The following is a 21812-nucleotide window of genomic DNA, read 5'->3' on the forward strand; positions in this document are numbered from 1 at the left end:
TCTTAATGCATTATGTGTTAAATGTTACTGTCCTTAGTACAGTAAAGTGCTTGCATACAGTGCTGGATAACTGCAAACACTCGAAATCATTGGCTCCACACGTGTTATGCACTTACTGAAGTACAACGCTGAACTGGAACGTTAGTTTTCAGGCTGAGGTCACATCTCATCCCTACTGAGAGAAGCCAGCATGCTTTTTGGTACCGCAAGATAAATAAATAAATAATGATATAGTGTTGCAGAGTCCTAAAGTAATTGGTCGCTACAACATGTCTCTAGCAAAGCTGTGAATTTCTTGCTATTGCCTAATTTGGATCAATTACATTATTGGGGTTTTGGTTTCTGGACACGAATTTATTCCTAGCTAGCTGGAAGAAGCTTCCATGTAATACAAGCAGATGCATTAAAGCCTGCCAGAAATAACTCTTCTCTCCTGACATCAAGAACTAATCCTCCTGCTATTTTATGTTACTTTAAATGTGATATATCTCAAGATCACACCGAAACTAGACAACTAATACAGATCTGCAAAATTATTTTCATTTTTGGGGGCCCTGTCGCTCTTTTTCTGTCTGGAGTATTGTGTCCCCTTGAGATGCCTGACTCCTGAGAGATGTGTGACTGTGCTAACAGTATCATATCTGAGATCATTTGAAATGTCTGACTCCTATTTTCTGACTATTTGACGATTTTAAGAACTACTGAATTCGGTTAGCTCCTCTTCAGGTTTAATTGTTACACTACATTCATCTCTGTTAAAACACAGGTGTCTGAGCTGTGGTTGCTAGAGACAATTGAAAATCAGTAGCTAGGAAGAGGCATACAACGTATTTATGGATCATACTTGCCGTTGTGGATACAGCTTGCAAAAGACTTGTACAAAACTTGAACTCCACAGAGGTGCTAGCCTCAGAAGTCAGGTAGCACTTGGCCATTGCAGGCTTTCTGTTCAGTTGCTCTGACTGAACATTGTCAGAGGCAGATCAGGTTAAATCATCTCCATTCTATTTTTTTTAAATTTAGCTTAAGGCAGCAATTCCCAGACTTTCTGGGTCCTGGTCTGCTGTCCACACTCAAAGTTACTTTTAGGCCACCATGCACCTTTACCATCAAACCTTAAAATAAAAAGAGATATAAGGGAGATTTGGTGCTGGGACCTGCAGATCTCTTACCATAACTTTTGCAAAGTACCACTGCTCTGTGGATCATAGGCTGGGAAGTTTTCCAGGGAGAATAAAGTTGCTCATCTACTAGCCTTTCAGTTTTTAGTAGATGACTGTAAAAACTAGGACACTTATAGTAGAATTCATCTTAATTTTAGTTGTCTGATTCCCTACTTAACTTGAGTTCCCTGAGGCTCCATTTATAATTAGTGCACAGGAATAAGCGTGTCTGGAGGGCAAGTCTTCTCACCTATCTTAGACATCTTAGCTTAGGACGAGGTGAATCATCCTTTGGTATTGCCTGTTTCATTCCATTAGCTGTGAAGTAAGGCTGATACAGATTTAGACAACCCATTTTAAAACACCTAAATTATGGGAGATGTATCAATGCTCCGTGTAGAGAAGGCCCTGTCCTGGCAATCAGGTATCACACAGCTCATAGTGGTGTTTCTGTCATACATTCCTGTAGCCCAGCCAACATGACAAATATTCAGGGGGATTGATAGCTTGTAATTGCTGCTACTAGCCATCAGGACTTGCTGAGATACCTGTCTTCTGCTACAGCTGATTAATCTGGAGCAACAGCTGTAGAGTGGTGAATATAGTGAGGCAAGCAAAGGCAGAAAAGGAAGAGCTAGATATTAGCTCTACACTGCCCAGAAATCCCACCTAGTCCAGACACAGTGGACTTCATTCTAGACACACAGCCCTTCCTCTCTGCCTCTCACATACCATCCATAGTGCTCAATAAAATTAAGAAAGTACAGTTTGTGACAGAAGAACTTGTTTCTCTGGTTAAAAAGAATATATATATCCAGGTGAGAAATAGGAAGTTTTCTTCATCTTTTGCACCTAAACTTGGACAAAATGGGCACATTTCTCTCTGTTTAATCTGCTTGTCAGGCAAACAAAAGCACCTCTGTTTTTTTCTTCCCAGAAGATGTCAGACTGCGATGCCTCTTGTGCGGAAATGGGCAATAGAGCTAAATGCTGTTCTCATTATAAGGATACCTAATGGCATCCAAATCCAGATATACGCATATTTGCCCAGAGCTTATTTGGGCTCTGGTCTTCTTGTAGAAGATACCGTGTTTCTTATCTTTTTCCCACTAGCTTCAATAGCAACTGCATTGCTGTGGTTCCCAGCTCTGAGCATGTTGTGCAGGACTGGGCTGCCCTGGTAGAACTGGGATAAATGCACTGGTCCTCAGTAAAATTAGCAGGTGAACCATGTCAAAAAATGAATCAGCCCAGTCTTAGAAGGTTTGATTCCTGGCCAATGAAGCTACAGAAGTTCTTACTTAAGGAGGTTAGGAACCATTTAACAAAATCATTATTTCACCCAGGTAAAGTACTCAGTGCATATCCTACAGACTAAGAGATTTCACACCTTTGTAGGTTTTCTACCTTTGTAGGTAAAGGGCTCAGCGTGTAGCTCATGTAGGTGTGCACAGGCTCGCTTTTACAAGCAAGCGAGGTAGAGTCCCCCAGGTAGCGTAGCCATAGCAGCTTGGAGCTGAGCACTGACTCGATGCTCACTCATTTATCCAGCTAACTGGGTGGGCTGTGCAGCCCTCGCCGAGTCCGTATTTTTGTGGCTGCATGTCCAACACACCAGGCAGTGGTGGTGGTAGGTCTACACAGTCTAGATGGGCTCCCAGTGTCTGCAAGATGTGGGCTATCCTTTTGCATTGTGGATTGACACAAGGGTGTCCTGGACGAACACTGCAGCATCAGAATTCTGGAGCCAGCATAGGTAAAACTCACTTGTATTCCTCCTGTGCATGTTGGAGGAAGCATCAAATACGTGTGCCACAGACAATGGCAGTAGCTGATATCAGTGGTCCCTGCGGTATCCTGAGATCTGGTAAATGGCCAGAAGCCAAAATGTAAACTAAATTAAAAAACAAAAAAAACAAAAACACTGACTCCTTTTGCTCATTCAATGTTTTACAGCTGAACACTCCTGTGTGAAATATTTCTTGGTATTATAACATAATGGCCTTAAGGATTGGTTTGATTTCTAGTGCTGGCACAGAGAAGCAGCTTATTATATTTCTGCTGAGCAGCCATAGATACCTAGAATCAAATCTTGTATATCTGGGATGCACAAACCATACATGCTGTAGGCATGTTACATAGGTATAAGTTGTATTTGGAGAAGAGTACATCTGATGCTCACCAAGCTGTTCTGCTTTTGTGTATTAATTTTCACACATGTGTAATACCACTAAATAGCAGAATTTAAAGAAAAGTTGTATACAGAAGGGTTACCACCTTATAGCAGATAGAGTGGTAATAGCCATAAGGAAAAATATATCATAAAGATTTCTTCAGTGTTGAGTTGCACAGTTGCACCAGAGACAGATCAATATTGTTATTCATTTAAGAAAAAATATTTCTTTCAGGATGGCACTGCAAAGGAACCTGTACAATTGCAGACTTTTATCACCCAGCTTTCAATTAAGTTGAAGGCATTAGATAAGGCTAAAAGATGAGGAACATACAACATTTACTTAGATGAACAAATGAGAAAACATGCACATAATCTCTTAAATCACTAAAAAGATAATAAAAAAAGAATGGATTTGAAAAAGAGAATTAAAGCCAGTCCTTGCTTTTTTTCAGTGCTATGAAGTTATCCACTCAACATTTCTTTCTAGTCATAAACTGCTATGGGCTGTCACACCACCTGTCTCTTCCACATGCACCTGTGACTATGGTTCTTTCGCTTTTGAGCAAAATACCTTATAATCGGTACACTTCTAAAATACTCATGTACCAACCAGACTTCATCATGTATAGCTATAGGTTGTAAGCAACCTTCCTAACCTGGACAGTAGGGTGTGTGCGGGGACAGGAGTGCCACGTGGATTCCACCTGATACAGATTTGGGATGAGTCTGAGCAACACCAGCAGTGCTCTTGGGTTCAGCAAGATGCAGCTTAAGTTAACTGAGGGTGTCAGTTGCTTCTTATCAGGATTAAGGGCTTCACAGACTGCTCATAGCAACGTTGTAGAAAAGTTGTTGCATTTACAAATTTTGGCTGAACTAGGAGTAATCCTCCTCCTTTGTGCACACAGTCTTTGCTGTCTAACTCTCCAGCAAAGAAATCTCTTTAAAAAAGAGAACATTTTAAAAAAAGTGTTTAGTGTAGACTGTCAGGCTTGTTTTGTAACATGAAATGCAGGGGGGGAAAAAAAAAACACAGAAAACCACCTTTACAATTTGCTCTGTAAGGTGTGAGTTAATATATTTTTATGTTAACATTTAAGATGACCCTGATGCTCAGAAACCCATAAAATTTCTCTAGTCCAGGGTAACTGAAAATAAAATGAAATTCTGTAACACTGTAGCCAAGCAGTATCTGGTTTCTTGGATTTAGAACCCTTCTTGTTACAGGTATTTTGACATGTAAATATACAGATTTCAGTGGAAATTAGGTAGTTAGGTGCTTATGAAGTGTCCATTTGAGGCTCATCTGAATCTTTTGATGTCAAAATACCCTTCAAGATCAGGTTTCCAGTGAGTTCTCAGAGTGATTTCATCTCCCCCAGGACTTTTCATCTTACTTCTGGGTGTTCTGGCTCATCTTCCAGGTTGGGACACACATTAATGATCATGGTGGTTATGCCTGGAGTATAACAATATGTATGACAGGAAAACTTGCAGTTCTGCTGTCAAGGCCTGCTTTGCTGGAGAGGGAAAAAATTCCCTTTGTATACCTTTGAAGGTCATGCTCTGAATGACTAACCACCTTTATAGAGCAGTTTATGGAGCTTAGCCAAAGCACTTGAAGTGCTTTAGGTCATATGTCCACATTGTTAAATTTCAAATGGAGCCATGTAGTAGATCTTCACTCGCCTAGGAAAATTTCAGATCCTTTAATCTGAAACTGTTTCAGTGTCATTATTTTGATATATATATCTTTTTTTTCCTGAAAAATCTAGTTAGCCTCCAAGGGCAGGTGAAGAAGAATGCTTCTGAAAGTTCGGTAGCTAGGCATGCCTTTAAGGAAAGTGCCATGTTCAAGCAAGTATAAGTGACAGGGAGCGGAAAATCAACTAATTCTGAAAATCTTGAGTTAGCTACCTCAAACAGCAGATAGATCTAGCAGAGTACAAACCACATTTGTGAGAGAAGAGAGAGACAGATTCTACATTCAGCTATGGAAAACCTCTATGTCTGAACTATGAAGGGAGTAAACCCTGGAATTTTGAGCTGTAGCATGATGCAATCACCTTAGAACCACCACAGGCTCTAACACTGAGACGCCTCTTACCAAAAACATGTGTATCTGTATTATAGGTGTTAAGTCTACACTAATAATCTGTGCTCCCATTATGATCAGTGACATAAAATAAATGTTTAAGAGCAATGGGAAGACTCAAGCTCTAAAGTGTACCTATGTCTATCCACTTAGGTTTTAGACTGCTAGAGTCCCATCCTATGCGCAGTAGATCATATGGATATGTCTTAAGCTACATCAGCATCAAGAAACAAAACAGGGAAAGCCCATCCTGTAAAGACAAATACCACTGCACAGTTTACATCCATGCAGTTAAACACACTTTCTTTCTCCCTCCTTTTCTTGCAAAAGATCCAAGATAAGCGGCCTTATCCGGGCTGCCTAATGGGAGCAAGCCTGACCAGGCTCTGTCCCAGTGAGTGTGCCATGTCCAGCACTGTGATCACAGCGCAGAGCTGGTCCTGCCCAGTTTACTGGTATGGACGATTTCAACAACAGCACCTCCAGGACATCTGCAGGGAGGAGGCACAGTTTAAAGGGCTATTCCTGGGCCTAGAAAACCATAACAACTTTAATCTGTATTCTTCCACAGACTAACCACAAGGCTTCAAATCACTCGAATGCTTTTCAGCTCAGCTTCTTCTGAGTTACAGATAATATTAATCTACCTTCTTAACAGGACTATTTTTATGTGAAGTACTATTACTCTGAGGATATATAAATCAATCCAAAAATACTGTATCAGCTACATGGTATCACTTGTTGCAATACAGATTAACTCTTTAGAGTCCTCCATTAATTGCACCTTTTAAACCGCAGATTTTTTCTCACCCCCAAATGCACTCCACAAAGAGTAATTTGTCTTTATGTGATTAGAAAATCAAACTGGACAGGGAGAGATGAACAATGAACTTTAAGCACTGAACCACAGTTCAGACTTTTTCCTGGCAGTCTGCCCAGTCTCAAAGGGGCAGTATGCAATTTCTAGGACTCAGCCTCCCACCCATAAATGAGCTGTAAATTCCCATTGGGACAGAATCCATCTTAAGGTATGTGAATGTACAGTATCCTGCACTCATGCCACTTAATTTTGTTTTGTATCTTGGCTATTGTAGCAATAAAAATGGCAGGGAAACACAAGAAAACATCAATAATCTTCAGAAAAAAGAATAAAAAGTCTATGTTTTTCAAAGTAATAAATAAAATAGATGTGCTATAAAAACCGGAACAAAAAGAAAGGCTTTAATAATAATTCATTTTACCAAACAGTTGTCAATAGGTCATCTTCTTGTTTATTTATAGTAGTGCAAGTACACAGAAAAGACTATTGCTGAGTGATGAACACAAGTCTCATGATAGAATTTAAACACAAACATGGGATTCTGTATATATCCTTAGGACAGATTAACTATAATGAATTTCCGGTTAGCAGCTGAAAATTACTTTCTTCTGTTAATGCTCTTCCTTTGCCATACTCATTCTGAACATTAATGGATCTCATTTTTATATATCGTCATGCAAGCTGCTCAAATATTGTGTTTTTTCCCATGTAGACAGCATAGTAGAAATTTTGCTGCTTAGTCACTATTTAGGTCCACTGATACAGTGGCCAAACTATAAGAGGCCACACCTCTTTCAAAAATTGCATTTGCTGGTGTTTAGATGCTAGAAACTATAAAAATTAAAAAACATATCACTTCGTTGTCCTAATCACAAACCCCATTTTCCCTTTCATGAATCCATTAAAAAAACCCACTCATTAATGCATGCCATAAATTGTAGCCTTCTTGTTAAGATGATGACCCAAGAAATATATTTTTGAAGTTAATTTTTTTATCACAGTTTTTTATTAAACATTTTTCTCAGTTTTTACTTTGGACATAAATACACAAGTTTTATGGCTCATGTTATAAAAGACACTTATTTATTAGAAAATATATATGGAATATATTGTAATGCTTACATTTGTTCCCATTTTATCCTATTTTTTTCCATAAATTCTATTAATCTAGGAAAGCAGCATCAGAAAGCAAAATCCAACCTACCTAGCAGCATAGTCTACTACAGCTATAAAGATTATTTGCCAGTTGTAAAATAACTTTTGGTTTGTGTTTGTTTTCAGAGTAAGGTAATGTCAGTTAGTGTTAGAAAACAAACATTGCATGTTGTGCTCAATTAGTTACTAGAAATCTAGCTCATGACCATGTGTATTTCTATAACAAAACATATAGCTTCTCTATTACTTTACAGCTTAGATAGATAGACAGACAGACATGTTTATTTTCAAAACAGTATAATGTAAATAAGGGACCCAGTTCTGTTCTTACTGAAGTCAGTGGCAAAACTCTGATGGACTTTCAAAAGAGATTTGCACTTTGTTTCTACTGTTTTATTAATAAAACCAAAGACAACTACATTTCAGCTGGAAGATAGGGTGAATTTCACTTACAAGTTTAAAACTGGCATGCATTATTGCTAGCAGATCCTGTAATAATTCTATGAATGGATTTCCAGTTGAATATGTGGTGAACTAGGTTTACTGTTCCTAGCGATAAAGACCCATGAGAGAGTGGGAGTAATCCTTCAGACCCGAAAGCAAGGAAATGGAATTCCACACCTAAGAAACATGCAGAATCAAACCTGTAATCTTTTTACTGTAGTGAAGCAAAGGGATATTAGATTATATATGCTTTATAAACAGAAAAATCTCTTCAACATTTTTTCAATATACATACATTAAACTGTACAGCTTAGTACTTCCACATAGTGGGCAAAGAGCAACTCCCAGGGCCATTGCTATGGAAGAGCATAGAAAATGCAACTGTCCTTGATCCCTCAAGGCCAGGCAAGATCAGGCACTAGGTCAGGAAGAAGAGGAAAGGTTGGGCAAAAGCTGCCAGCAGGCTGGTGTAGAGGCATTCTACTTTTTTTTGCACCAGGACTTACGCTAACACTAAACCCATACCAATGATGACACCCTACTCAAATTGCAAGATACACAGAGAAAGACAGAATAAAAGCACAAAGCAGTAATGAAGACCCTAAGCCAACAAACCAATCCATAACAGAAGTCCTTCATGACTCACTGAAATTCATGCTGTCTATTATGGGTCAAGAATCCTCCTGTTCAGATCTGGATGTAGGATGTGGCCCAAACTCTACTGAAGAGGAAGCTGGGTGATATGTCATTTCTGAAAGGTCCATTTTGGTTCCATCTAGCAGACAAGATTCACTGCATTAGTATTCCCTGTGTCCTGTGCACTTTGTGTCCTGTGGCAGGGAAGACACAATGTTATTGTGCTGCTCTATCCAACTCAGTGAGTCAGTCCACTCACTGATTTTGGATTCAGCTTGGAATCACCTTCACTGCTTTCTAGAGCAGACAGAATGAGCATTTAAAAAGGTATGAATCTGCTGCAAAATAAAAACAAAAATTTCAGTAATATTTAAAAAACATACTTTTTAAAAAATTCTTATATTGAACAAAATAACTTGCAGTTTCTAGTATGGTTTACCTTGAAATGTAACATGCTGGGAAACGCTGTGCTTATGGTTGATGCTGATTCAAACTAGGCATATTGAAACAAAACATGGTGAAATCAAGGCATTCATATTAGAAATCACAAACATAATTTTAGGGCATTCCACTCCCTTACTGGAATAAAAAGAGTCTCAATGTAATCAAATTTGCACTTAATTCTAGTCAATGCAAATATTTGACATATGCTCTGCATCAGATATATTTCATTTATATTTTACTGAACTGATCATCGGTATTAGAGTTCTTAACATATCCAAATGAAACTTAATAGCCCTAAATGTTCTATATCTTTCAGTCTATTGACAAAGGAAAGGAACATCCTTAGTGAATCTACTCAACATGCTATTTGAATTAAACATGTATTTTGACTGAAAAATGTGTAACTTCACCATTTTTGGTAATGTTTGAGCTGAAGGCTTTGTCTGATGTTTCACATGCACAGAGACAGAAAAACCCTAGAACAAAACACAATTTTAGTAGTAACACCAAATTCAAAATTTCTTTCAGAAATATATTCATTCATTAAGAAAAGATGATTAGGTTGCCATTTAGAATTCAGCCCTCTACCACTACCAAAGCAACACCTTGCCCCACTGAGTGAAGAAATGCAAGAAGAAACTGTGCACAGTATTTTCACAATGTCCATTTACAAGATGATACTCTTCTGAATTTCTGGGTGAAAAGAGGTGACCAATGCTCAGGTATAACCATATTCCTGCTGTCTGCAGCTGTTCAGCGACATTAAGTGAAAGGTGTTTACTGAGGATGCAGCACAAATCAACTGACATGAGCACCCACACAGATTACATGCACTCCCTACACGTATTGCAATATTAGTACATTTCTGTGTTCACTGTTAATTTGCATGCACTTGTTCATGTTACACCTGCTTCACTATTACAAACTGCAAGTGCACACCTGCTTAAAAACAGCATAAAGTCTATGCCTAGCTTTGATACTGGGTGCACCTTCCACTGCCAGAAAGAGAAGGTGTTAGCAGCACTAGAATGCACAACTGCTCTATATCTGTATTTTCTATTTATCCTAAGCCACAATGTCCTAGAACTTTCTCTGTAAAGTGAAGGTGAGTCACAGACACACTGCACCTGCCAAAAAAATTAACGCACTTTTTATCCTGCAAAGTTTTTCAATAATACTGAGCATTAGAAATAAAACATCTATTTTCTATGTCAAAATAAACAATTATCAATCAATTACTAGAACTGGTTTTTGAATGTTTTTTGTCTAGACCAAACTCAGGCCTGTAGAATTACGTTATGAACTATTACAGAGATTACCAAATTTATACTAGCTTGTATTAGAATATTTATTGTTTAAAAATATTTGCTAATTTGTTAAAATCTACAGTCCATGCAATATATCACTTTGGAAGAAGAAACAAACAGCTGATTTACATAAGCAAGAACCAGCATGCAACATGGCATGTGTTCCTTGCCTTCCCTAAGTGCTATAGAACATAATGATGATATTTATAAATGTGCATATAAATAAGGTAGAGATTCTAAATCCATTTAAAAGGGTCTAATCCTTTATGTTTTAAGGATCAAAGACAGCATCAACAACTAAATGTTTTCCAATAACCTAATACTGCAGAATGTTCTAAATATGTGAAAACTCTGCCTTGCAGCCTTTAATCATGTGATCAAATTATAGTGAAATTGCTCCCATGTATAAAGTCTATCAGGTTGTGTCCTAATCTGGCATTTGCTATAAAAAGATATCAGCCTTTTTTTTTTTTTTTTTAAATAACAGAAAGTATCTTGGATTTAATTCACTTAGATATTTAATAGTGGAATTTGCCAAACCATCACTGAAGACACTAGTTCATCTTGTCGCTGCTGTTTGGTCTTCTTGTTCACTCTTCTGTGTCCTTGACCACCAGAAATGACTAATACTGAACTTGCTTTCATTTTCTTGGATCTCTGTCTTTTACTTTTAAATGAGATACTTTGATCCTTCAAAAGCTCATAAATGTTACTGTCCTCCGGTCTATGTTCTAGGGAACTTGATCCGTGAGACAACGTCAGGGATCCCGAAGATGAAGACAAGTCACTTTTTTGTGTAATGGATCCTACTGAACCTCCCAGCCAAATTGCAGTATTGTGGGTATTACTATGGGAAGAACCTGGTCTCTCATTGTGCAGAACGTTCTTTTGCTCATCTTCTTTGGATTCGGAGCTAGGAGGCAGACTGCTCCTGGATTTGTTTTTGTTTTTCTTGTTTATAGCTGCAGCCATTACAAGAAACTTGACTGGGCCATTATGTGCATGATATGACACCATTCCTCTTCCTGGAGAGGAAAAAAGAGACAATTAAAGAACATTAAGGTTTTTGTTTTGTTTTGTTTTGTTTTACCATAGAGTTCCACCACAATCAGTTCAGAAAAGCATAACTCTTAAAACTGTTTTATATGCATCCATTCTGTTTTTAGCCCTGTAGGTACAGGATTTCCCCAGAATTTTGCGTCCAGTTCTGGGCTCCCCAGTACAAGAGGGATGTGGCACTACTGGAGCAAGTCCAGCGAAGGGCTACAAAGATGATTAGGGGACTGGAACATCTCTCTTATGAGGAAAGGCTGAGAGAGCTTGGCCTGTTTAGCCTGGAGAAGAGAAGGCTGAGAGGAGATCTTATCAATGTGTACAAGTATCTGAAGGGAGGGTGTCGAGAGGATGGGACCAGACTCTTTTCAGTGGTGCCGAGCGACAGGACGCGAGGCAACGGGCACAAACTGAAACACAGACAATTCCATCTGAACATGAGGAAATACTTCTTCACTGTGAGGGTGACAGAGCACTGTAACAAGTTGCCCAGAGAGGCTGTGGAGTCTCCTTCTCTGGAGATATTCAAAACCTGCCTGGATGCAATCCTGTGCAATGTGCTCTAGGTGACCCTGCTTGAGCAGGGGGGTTGGACTAGATGATCTCCAGAGGTCCCTTCCAACCTCAGGGATTCTGTGATTCTGTAATTTACAGAAAAAAATGTACCAATCTAATGTGCCATAAAGGTATTTTAGGACTGTATTAAAAATCAGCTAAAACAGAACCTTCTGAGTTCAAGTTGACTTACTTTTGTGCTCTGTTTTCACAACAGCATGAGTACAGAAACTCTCTACTATCTTCTTTTTGTTGGCATTTTCACAAGCATAAGATTGCAAGTTTTCTCCAATAATCCACAAAGAAAATATCTGGTTTTCAATTAAATCTACTGTACCTTTCCAGAATAGAATAAGAACATCTGTTTCATTGTAATAGGCTTTTCCACGCTGTAAAGCAGGAAATAAAACTCATCCTTATAAATGGTTGTCTAGTTACCATGGTAGATTCATAAGGAAATGAGTGAATAATTTCGATTTAAATTTTTAAAGAATGTAAACAGTGGGATGTTGGAGGTATAAGGAATTTTTACATTGTGCAAGTCGTAAGACTGTACGAGAAACACATTGCTTAGGCCAAATTCAGAAGCTATGACATTATAAGTATATGTGTTTTTTACAGCAAAAAGAAGAAAAAAATATGTAGCAGTCTTCCAAATAAGCCACAATATAAAAAAGGGTTAGGCTATTGAGGAAAAAAAAACCCCAGCCCTACAAATCACCCCATCCATTCCAAACTCCCTAATACATTCTAGGTTTTGATAAAAAAATATTACTCTACTTTAATAGAAAGTGCAATGATATAAAGATGAATTATCACTATTAGAAGCACAACTGGAAAAAGTCATGATTTTTCAGTTCAAATTAAAAATATTCTGAGGATTATGAAAATAGATCTCCAAATGTAATGTTGCTAAATCTGTGAAATTTGACAGATCTTGGCCCAAAAGAAGTGTTAAGAATATACAAGGAAGATAAACCACAATAATCAAAACAGAAGATGTTTTGATTCTGCAACTATGCATTTTCTTACATTGCATCTATTCGTACAGATTTTTCCTAACACAGGTTCCATAGATTCCACATTTTTTCAGAAATATTTGTCCATTGTCATACTGGACTATTGCTGCATATTTTGCTGAACACAGCAGATTTCGTTTTCATTTTGGCAAAGTTACATAGCTTTTGTTGTTTTGGGTGGGGTTTTTTGTTTGTTTTTCCTGAAGGAAGTTACAGACTGCTTGCCTTATAAAATCTGCCAGCTTCCCTCCACAGCTCAGAAGCTCTGGCAGAATTCTAAACCCAAAATGTAGCTTGGCAAAGGTTCCATTAAACACACTTTTAAAAACTTGCTTCTGCTGGTAGTTAAAACACTTGCAAAATGATCCAGCAGCATTCATGTGTTTGCATTTGAAATGGTGTAATGTGAAAATAACTCATAAAACCATCTCTCCAAAATGCAAAAATATTGATCATTGTCAAAAAAACTGAAATATACACTGTCATAAATTTCAAGTCCATAGTTTTGGGGAGAAAGGGCACAAAAATGACTTACTGAATAAGCAGTCAGAGAACATACTGAGTTTTCAGTGCCTATGTCTCCTGTCTAACACATATATTTTCCCCAAATCTGGAAGAAAGATTGTTTGGACTTTCTTCTCATCCCCACATATTAGACTCTACTCTGACAGGATTGATGTCTATCGTATTTTTGCTCCCTAAAGAATAACCATTGTTCTGCATCAAACAACTGAGACAAAACTAGACAAGTGTCTGGACATACTGTAAAGCTAAAGAACAGCAACAAATAAAATTTCATCACAAAGCTGGGACATATATCTAAACAATACATATAATTTTGCTGATTCACTTAAGCTACTGACAGAAGAAAAATGAAGTCTTCAGTATAAAACCATTCTACACAATCCAAATTTCACTCACCAGTTACTTTGGGAATCCCCTGCAAGCGAGGCACTGGCAATGCTACTATTATACCCAGATTTGTTCCAACCAGTAACAAACCGTGGCACACCAGGAGGCTGGTCACAGAAACACGCTGCTGCCCTGTGAAGTTTAGGAAGTGCTGCATTACTTACGAGTGACTATTTTTGCTTAGATCAAAGTAATCTCCAGTAAACACAGTCAGCTGCATATAGTTATACTGTCACAGTCTGATTCAGCAAAATGCTTAGCAGAAGTGCAAATACATTGCTGGACTGTGGTATTAAACTTTACTTGCGTGACAATTTACATACTACTAAACTTCCGAAATATTTTGTTGTGAGATCTCTAAACCACAGTATCTAAAATTAGACATAGATTATCTTTACAAACACTCTTTTACAAATAAATCATATTTTTAGATTCTCAACCATAAAACTGAAAGACATTCCATTTCACAATATTCATTAGTATATTATAGTAACACACTATGTTCAAGACTCAAACCTGTTCATGATTACTTTTTTCTTTTAGTTTTCATTTTGTGAGACTGTCCCCAATGTACTGTGTCATGGTTTGGGCTCCTCCACACAAGAAAGACATTGGCATACTGGAACAAGTCCAGTGGAGGACCACCAAAATGACTGGTGGCTGGAGTACATGGTGTACAAAGAGAGGCTAGAAGAACTGCTGTCTACACCTACCTGTTGGGAGGGAATACACAAAGCAGTCAGACTCTACTCAAAGGTGCACAGTGACAAGATAAGAGGCAACGAACCAAAGCTGAAACATGGGAAATTCCAATTAGATGCAAGGAAAAGCTTTTTCAGCAATGAGGGTGGTCAAACACTAGAACAGGTTGTTCACAGACACTGTGGAATCTCCATCATTGAAGATACTCAAAACTTGGCTGGACAAGTCCCTGAGCAACCTGATCTAATTGGGTCTACTTCAAGCAGAAGGACGGATGAGCTGATGTCCAGAAGTCCTTCTGAAATGAAATTATTCTGTGATTATATCATTTTCTACAAGTTACTATTTATGGGATTGCTGTTTTCCTTATGGAAGACAAAGTCATCTTTACCTACAACAGAAGATTAAAGATGATTGATTCAATTTAGCTGGGTTTTCAAAACGTGCTTGACAAGTTTGGGAAATGGAAATGGAAACTACTGCCTGCCCAAACTTCTACCATGACGCAAGTTTATGTGGACAGGCATTTGAACTCTGCTGAAGTCCTCCAGGCTCAAAAACTCATGTTCTTGGAATTATGATTACCTTCACATGCTATGATAGCACTGATTCCCACCTTTATTGTAACAATCAAGTTGCTAATCACTTCATCAGTAAGTAAGGAATTTGGATTCCACACACTATACAGCCTGGATGAACCCACATGTTCCACACTTTGGAAAAGCACCTTAATTAGCATGTATCACAAATGAGTGCATTTTCCATCTCTCCCCTTGAAGCTGAGCCAATTTCCAGCCAAGAACACATGAATCACAGACCCAGTGGGAAAGCAGGGAAGGGGCAGCCAGACTGTAGCCCAAAGGTTGAAGCACTCAACTGAAAAGCAGTAGGCAGACCAGAGTTCAAGTCTTTCCTCACAGAACTTTACAAAAACAAAATACTTATCTAGCAATGGTCTAGTGTAAAGGGTGTACACAGGCTCCAGGGCCGGATCTGGAATACCAGTTCAGTCTATTCGCAGTGTACCCTAAAGACAGGATGATTAGGTCACTCTCCCTGCAGATGTAATAAGTATGAATAAGTTGAACAGGCTCCATCTACTCCTGCAGGTCATCAGAGACACCTACATTTTTTCAGTTAACTGTGTAGGTATCTATGCTGGTAAGATTGCATCCTCCTCCTACAGATGGTCTATGTCTATCAATAAATTACAAGTCTTTTAAAGCTTGATTTTTTTATATGAGGAATTTAGTTTCCAAAACAAAGTACACAGAAGTGCTCCTTCGACACTGGCTAGATGGACAGCCCTTTGAGGGAAAATTGTACATCCTGATGTAGTTGGAGGATAGAGGGCATTAAGATGACCAAAGACATACCAAAAAAAAAAAAAAGTGTCAGAACTCAGCATGATGACACAGGTGGCAGCTCTAATCTACATCTGAGAGTCAAAAAAAACACAAAAAAATCCCACAATAGAAATTGCTTGTGCTGTTTCCAAAACAGTATATATTATACACAGTATTAGTCTCCTCAGCCATCTGCTAATATGGACTTTGCCAGTACCTTTATAGTAGTTCAAAGTTCAAATACAGATGTCCAAACACCTGTCTGTATACTGGAGTATTCAAAAATCAAGATCTGAATTTTGTGATTTAGAGCATGTCAAGTTATCATGATGTAATGAGGTATCTCCCACAATCTGGGCCACAGCAAATGCAGGGTAACTGCAGTTTAGCTTAATTCCACTCCATTTCACTTCAAGCTTGTTTTGCAATGTACAAGCAGCAATATTTAAGTACAATTTTAAAATTTGTTAAATTGTCAAAACCTCCAATTTTACATTTGCCTGGCTAACCACTTTCAGGAGCAAGATGTTTACATTTTTAAATAATAGATTTTTAATGCTTTGGGGTTTTTTTTAAATGTAAGATAATATGCATGCTTTCATATACCAACCCGGAAGCAAACTCTAACTGGAAATTTGCATTATTGTTTCAAATTATCAGCCAGCAACTTAGAATCTTAAACACAGAGGACAACCTATGCATGAACCATCTATAGTGAGGTCAAAAGCAAAACTGCTTGCTTTCAGATCTCAGAAAAGCAGGAAACATCTGCATCTGAAAGTACATTTTGAAATAGCATATAATAACACAAAAATGATAAATAGATAAAAGTACCTATTAAAAATATTAATTTGTTATCTGCTAACCATGATTTGAAATCTTACTTTTTATTTTGATTTTTCACTTCAGAGAAAAAAATGAAAAATCAACTCTCCTGAATGTGCAGTAAGCACTGGAAAAAAATACCCGTGGTTATGGTTACAGGAAAGTGAAAAATACAAATGTCCCAAACAATCAAATATTCTTATCTTTAAATGAAAACTTTCAGAACACACTGCACCAATGCAATGATGAAACTGTTAAACTTCTAAAACAATCTAACCAAGACCTTGATTCTACCAAGAACTGAAGGCAATGATTAAGTTTATACACGGAGAAATAGTTTTATTGACTATCTTTCTGCTCTGTGTTCACTCTTCTCAGGCCCCAATTTCTGACACAGGCCCAACAACAGGATCTGTGTAAATCCTTCTGTGTTCCCACGCAGGTCTTCTGAATTCAGCCCTAGGTAGGTGTAAGGGCATACTGCCACATATCCTCCTATATGATCTTGCTCTCATTATTATATAGAAAATTGTCTAAAAGAGCCCACTGTACAAATCTGTTGAGGTGACCTAAAATTTTCCCCATCTTTTTATCACGTCACAACAGTAAAATCACAATGCAACTGTCTTTTATGGGGTGGCAGCTGGTGGGGACAAAAGAAAGCTGTAACGCTCAAAGGATAGTTTGTTTTCTGCAGAGAGGAAATGATATATTTTTTCTTTGCTTTTCTCATCTGCTCCAGGAAACACACATGTACCATTAGAGGATATATGGATACAAACAGAATACAGCAACATAAATGGAAGTCACCTCTTTGTTAAACATGTAACCTGTCATCATCCATAGGAACCAAGAAATTACATATATCAAGGTCATAATCTCTTTAAAAGGACAAACTCTGTTATAGCTGAAAGGAAAAACATGTTTAAGGATATTTTCTGAATAATGAAATTTTGAGTATGACTATGAAAAAACAAGATTATTCATATCAAGTGGACTGTGTACCCACATTTAATATGATTTTTTACTAACCAGGCCATGTGAGCTGTAACAAAGGCTGGTGCAAAGTTGCCTTTGCTGAGATTTGAACTACAAATCATAAATGCTGAGTACAAACTTGCTAGGTAAAATAGTGCAATGCATTGGCATTAGTGAAGTGTCTTCAAATATTAATAGATTGTTTCTGCTGCTCAATATGCCCCCTGTTCAGAAAGCAGAGAACTGCTTGAGCCACTGAAAAGCAATCTAGCTCTACTGTGATTAGTGAAAATAAACCTTAGGTAGTGAAATAAACAGTTACCAGGACCTATAATTATGATGTCCTTCATCTCAACCATTCTCTTCCTTTATCATATTGTATTTGTGCTTTCTGGTGTTTTATTATATATCACAAACTTGTTACACAGTATTAGGAAGTATTTTGTGGCATGTAGTTTTGATGATATATGAAGAGCAGTTCTGTGGACCACTCTGGATTAAATGTCTATCCCGTGGTTTTCTCAGTGACCGAGGTTTACCCTCCAGTCCCAAGTTTCTCCATACAAACTTCCCATAATTCCAGAAAGTGAGAATTCTCCCTTCTTCGTTTAAAAAGATAGGTTCAATAGACAAAAGGATCTGATAGACACGTTTATATCTCCCTGATTCTGAGACGGCCAACACAGCCATCAGTTTGGTCACAGACCAGAGTAGTTTGGAGTATCAGTTACACTACTTACTGTATATGGACTAGATATTGACTGAGCACAACCATGCTATACTAGGCTTTGCAGAGACACAGCTGATAGAGGGTATTTTGGGTTACTGTACTCATTTAGTACCAGCTCAGATCTCTCAGCAGATTCATCACAGTTCTTTTTTATGTCATTTAGCTGGCACATGCGATGTGAATATATCCAAAATCTGATCTACAACTGGGTGGCATTCTCCCAGTCAAGCTGTCCTGTCCTTAGCCAGAACTTTGTAAACACAAGGTGTATAAATGAATTCTCCATAAATGGATCATGACAAAGTACTCAATTTAGAAAAAAAAAGTTATTTTTGGTTCATGTTTTGGGAATCTGTCTGCTTTTTCACATTACTAAACTCTGCTGAATTGTAATGACAACCAGTTCCTGTGCCATTTCCCTTATACTTCATTCTTCTGTGACTCTATCCTACCTGGTGTGCTGCAGGGTTATCTTTTTTGAAGCAAAGCAGGCACATTCTTTATGATATTTAAAGCTGTCTTCTCCTAACAATAAAATTGTGAAAATCTAATGTTATGAGAACTGGTTACTAATATTATGGGAACTGATTATTAATGTTATGAGAATTGGTTACTACAGCTATACTTCTTTGTAACTCACAGTGACCATTCCTGACATAGTGACAGTAATTTTTTCTTTTAGTCTCACTGTATAGTAATAATTATAATGTCATTGACTTCATGGAGTTATGGTTCTCTCATTTACGTTGCTTTAAATGAATACTCAGGTAACATCTCCAGGTAGCCAATCGAGCCAATATTACACATTGTTGCTTCCACTAAAGTTTGGCAAAAGGAGTCCAGCTTCTTGGAAGTTTCATCATGATCTTGCACTACCTTCTTTCCTCTTGTTATGTCTCTTCTTAAAACCCTTAGCAATATTATTACACCAATTTCTTCCCTTCTCAGTTCAATACATCATGAATTTTTACTTTACTTTTCTTTTTACATATTAAGGAACACCTGCTGGATTTCAGAAAACTGTTAGAGCTGTTTCTTTTAAAATGAAAAGATCTCCTGTAGCACAAGCAGCACTTCTAAATATTAATCACCGAGTCCCTCACATTTTGTAAATATGGAGCCATTTCCTTTTTTTTTTCTTCTTCTTCTTCTTCTTAAATCTTGGTGTATACTATACAGAGTTTGACCTATTGCTGCTGTGGCTGCTTTTAGTTCCAAAAGGCTCTTACTGCTGTTTCATGTAAGCCTCCTCCTCCTCCTCCTCTGTCTTTTAGCCTTTATTGTTGTTGCTGCAATATTGGGATCATAGAAACAGACCCATGAGCTGCTGCTAAATAATTGAAATTCATTTTATTTTTAGAATGAATTCTTCCTCTGGAACATTTGCTGTAATGCTGCTCTGCTCCTGAAATAAATTTCCATTCACTGAAGCGCTTTTTGTAGAGAGAGAGAAAGAGAAAGAGAGAGAGAGAAAGAAAAAGAAATAAAGACAAGAAACTTAAATTGACAAGAATGACACCAAAGAGATATCATTAGCTAAAACTCTTTTACAAAAAAAAATAAAAAAAATAATCTATTACATCAGCAGTTTTATTACCGTGGCAATGCACACTGAAGCTAAGAATTTTTGAAGATTTTTATACTCAGAAAATGATGTATAAGGGAGGCCCTACTTTCTGTCTATAAACAGCAGAAAATATTAAAAGTTAATCTTCTTTTTATACTAATCTTCATTTCTTTGCATAACTGGGATGAATTCAATAAAATGACCTATTTAAAGGCAGGACATTTGCTGCTGCTCAGTGTTGGAGCTAGATTCAAACAGCAAGTGTAAAAAACCACCCTGTATAGAACACTGTAAAAGTGGACACAATTTAAAATAGAGCTTTACTGCAAAGTTAATGTGGTCTGAGAGAAAACAGGATAAAAAGATAGAGACTTAGGAAGTGTTACATCTTTTGATGTAAAATTTATACCTAACTATTATAAGAAAACAAACATAATCTCAGTGCTGAAAGAATTGGCTTCTGCTAAAAGCAAAGCAATCTAGCTGGCACACACAATAATACCTGCAGTGGCCAGGTCTATTGCACTTAAAGCACACTTACTGTGTAGGTCAGACAAATCTCAAATCAGTTAGTTCGTTTATGTATCTACCATCAGCACCTGAAATCTACAAAAAGAGAGGTAAAGAAAGCACAGTTGTCCCCTCATGGACAAATCACACCCAGCAGTGCCAGTACCTTTTTTCTGTCTGCCTCTTTTCCTGGCATTGCTACAGCTTGCACGTGGGGCACTCGCTGGCTCCGAGGGCCATGCAAAGCTGGCTCAGTACAGCGTAGGCCAAAGACACCCCAGAGCCTCTGCTCTCCAGTGCTATATAGGGCTAAGATCCATACTAGCCCACAGCAGTCTGTCATAACACTGGTGCTGGGCATTTGAGAAGAAGTGACAGAAATGGGTGTATTTCACTTAGGCACTTACCTAATTAACTACATAGAGTCCTAGCTACTTGCTAGCAAAACTGATACAAGCCAGAGCAACTGTCTATGACACTGATGATTTTGGGATGGCTGAACAGCTTCTGTCCTAAAGACCTGTTGTTTATCTGAACAACCACAGGTTTCATCTTTATTTACAAGACTAACCTTTTAATTATACAAATGACAGCTCCAAACTGCAAAACACCGAACACACTCCTAAATGGAAGCATGTGAGCAGTTCAACTGACTTCACTGGGACTACTGAAATAACTAAAGTTAAGCAAGCGTTTTGTTGGTTTGGATCCTAGGCAAATTGACTCCCCCTCATGTGCTTTGATACCAAGTTCCAGAAGCAAATGCTAAACTTGGCAAATCAAACATTTTCATGATAGACTGCATTGCCCTACTCTTTTAGGGTTACAAAAATGAACAGACAATACAGGAGAATCCACCTGCTCATCTGGATATAATTACATTTATAACCTCTAACAAGGAGAGCTGCTCACTGCACACATTGTTCTTTTGAGCAGGCAAGACTACAGTTTACGAAAACAGAGAGTTGTGAGACGGTTATCAGCCTCAAAGTTCAGAACAAATGTTCTGGCTCTGGCCTATGTCTACAACACTCTGGAGAATAGTAGTGACAGAGACAAAACAAAGATGTTATCATATGATGTGATTCAGTCACCTGGCAACATATTGTGAACAGGTGTGGCAATGTTAATGTCCTGGAGGTGTTTCAGGGTCTCAGTGTGGAACAGGCGAAGTGTAGATCCAGATGTGAAGGCAATCCAGATGCCCACGCCAGCAACAGCCACGTGAGAGATTACCATCCCTTCTTCCTGATGTGCTTCAAACTGGCTCTATAAGAAAAACAAGGAATCACTGAGAAGATGCAATTGAACTGCAACATTCAGTCTTCCTTATCAGCTCTTCAGTGTTGGCACTTTATCCTTGTTCTCCATGTCG

The 21812-nt window shown here is 38.0% G+C and overlaps 1 protein-coding gene across 10 annotated transcripts in view; it reads right to left on the reverse strand.

Annotated features, from left to right (window-relative positions):
- Positions 1-6682: 6682 nt before the first annotated feature.
- Positions 6683-21812, reverse strand: part of ARHGEF10 (Rho guanine nucleotide exchange factor 10) — a 120670-nt gene continuing 105540 nt past the window's right edge. For 4 of the 10 annotated variants that reach the window (XM_067294223.1, XM_067294222.1, XM_067294218.1 and 1 more), the window contains 5 exons: positions 21532-21706; positions 13789-13911; positions 10781-11265; positions 8929-8982; positions 6683-8827 (listed from right to left, as the gene is read on the reverse strand). In XM_067294223.1, the coding sequence (XP_067150324.1) occupies positions 8777-8827; positions 8929-8982; positions 10781-11265; positions 13789-13911; positions 21532-21706 (888 nt within the window). In that variant the 3' untranslated portion in view covers positions 6683-8776. Of the gene's footprint in view, positions 8828-8928; positions 8983-10740; positions 11266-13788; positions 13912-18820; positions 19794-21531; positions 21707-21812 lie in introns of those variants that run through there. The other 6 variants (XM_067294226.1, XM_067294220.1, XR_010883822.1 and 3 more) reach the window with 5 other exon arrangements.

This window comes from Apteryx mantelli, chromosome 3, assembly GCF_036417845.1.
Source record: "Apteryx mantelli isolate bAptMan1 chromosome 3, bAptMan1.hap1, whole genome shotgun sequence".
In the NCBI taxonomy this organism is placed as follows: Eukaryota; Metazoa; Chordata; class Aves; order Apterygiformes; family Apterygidae; genus Apteryx; species Apteryx mantelli.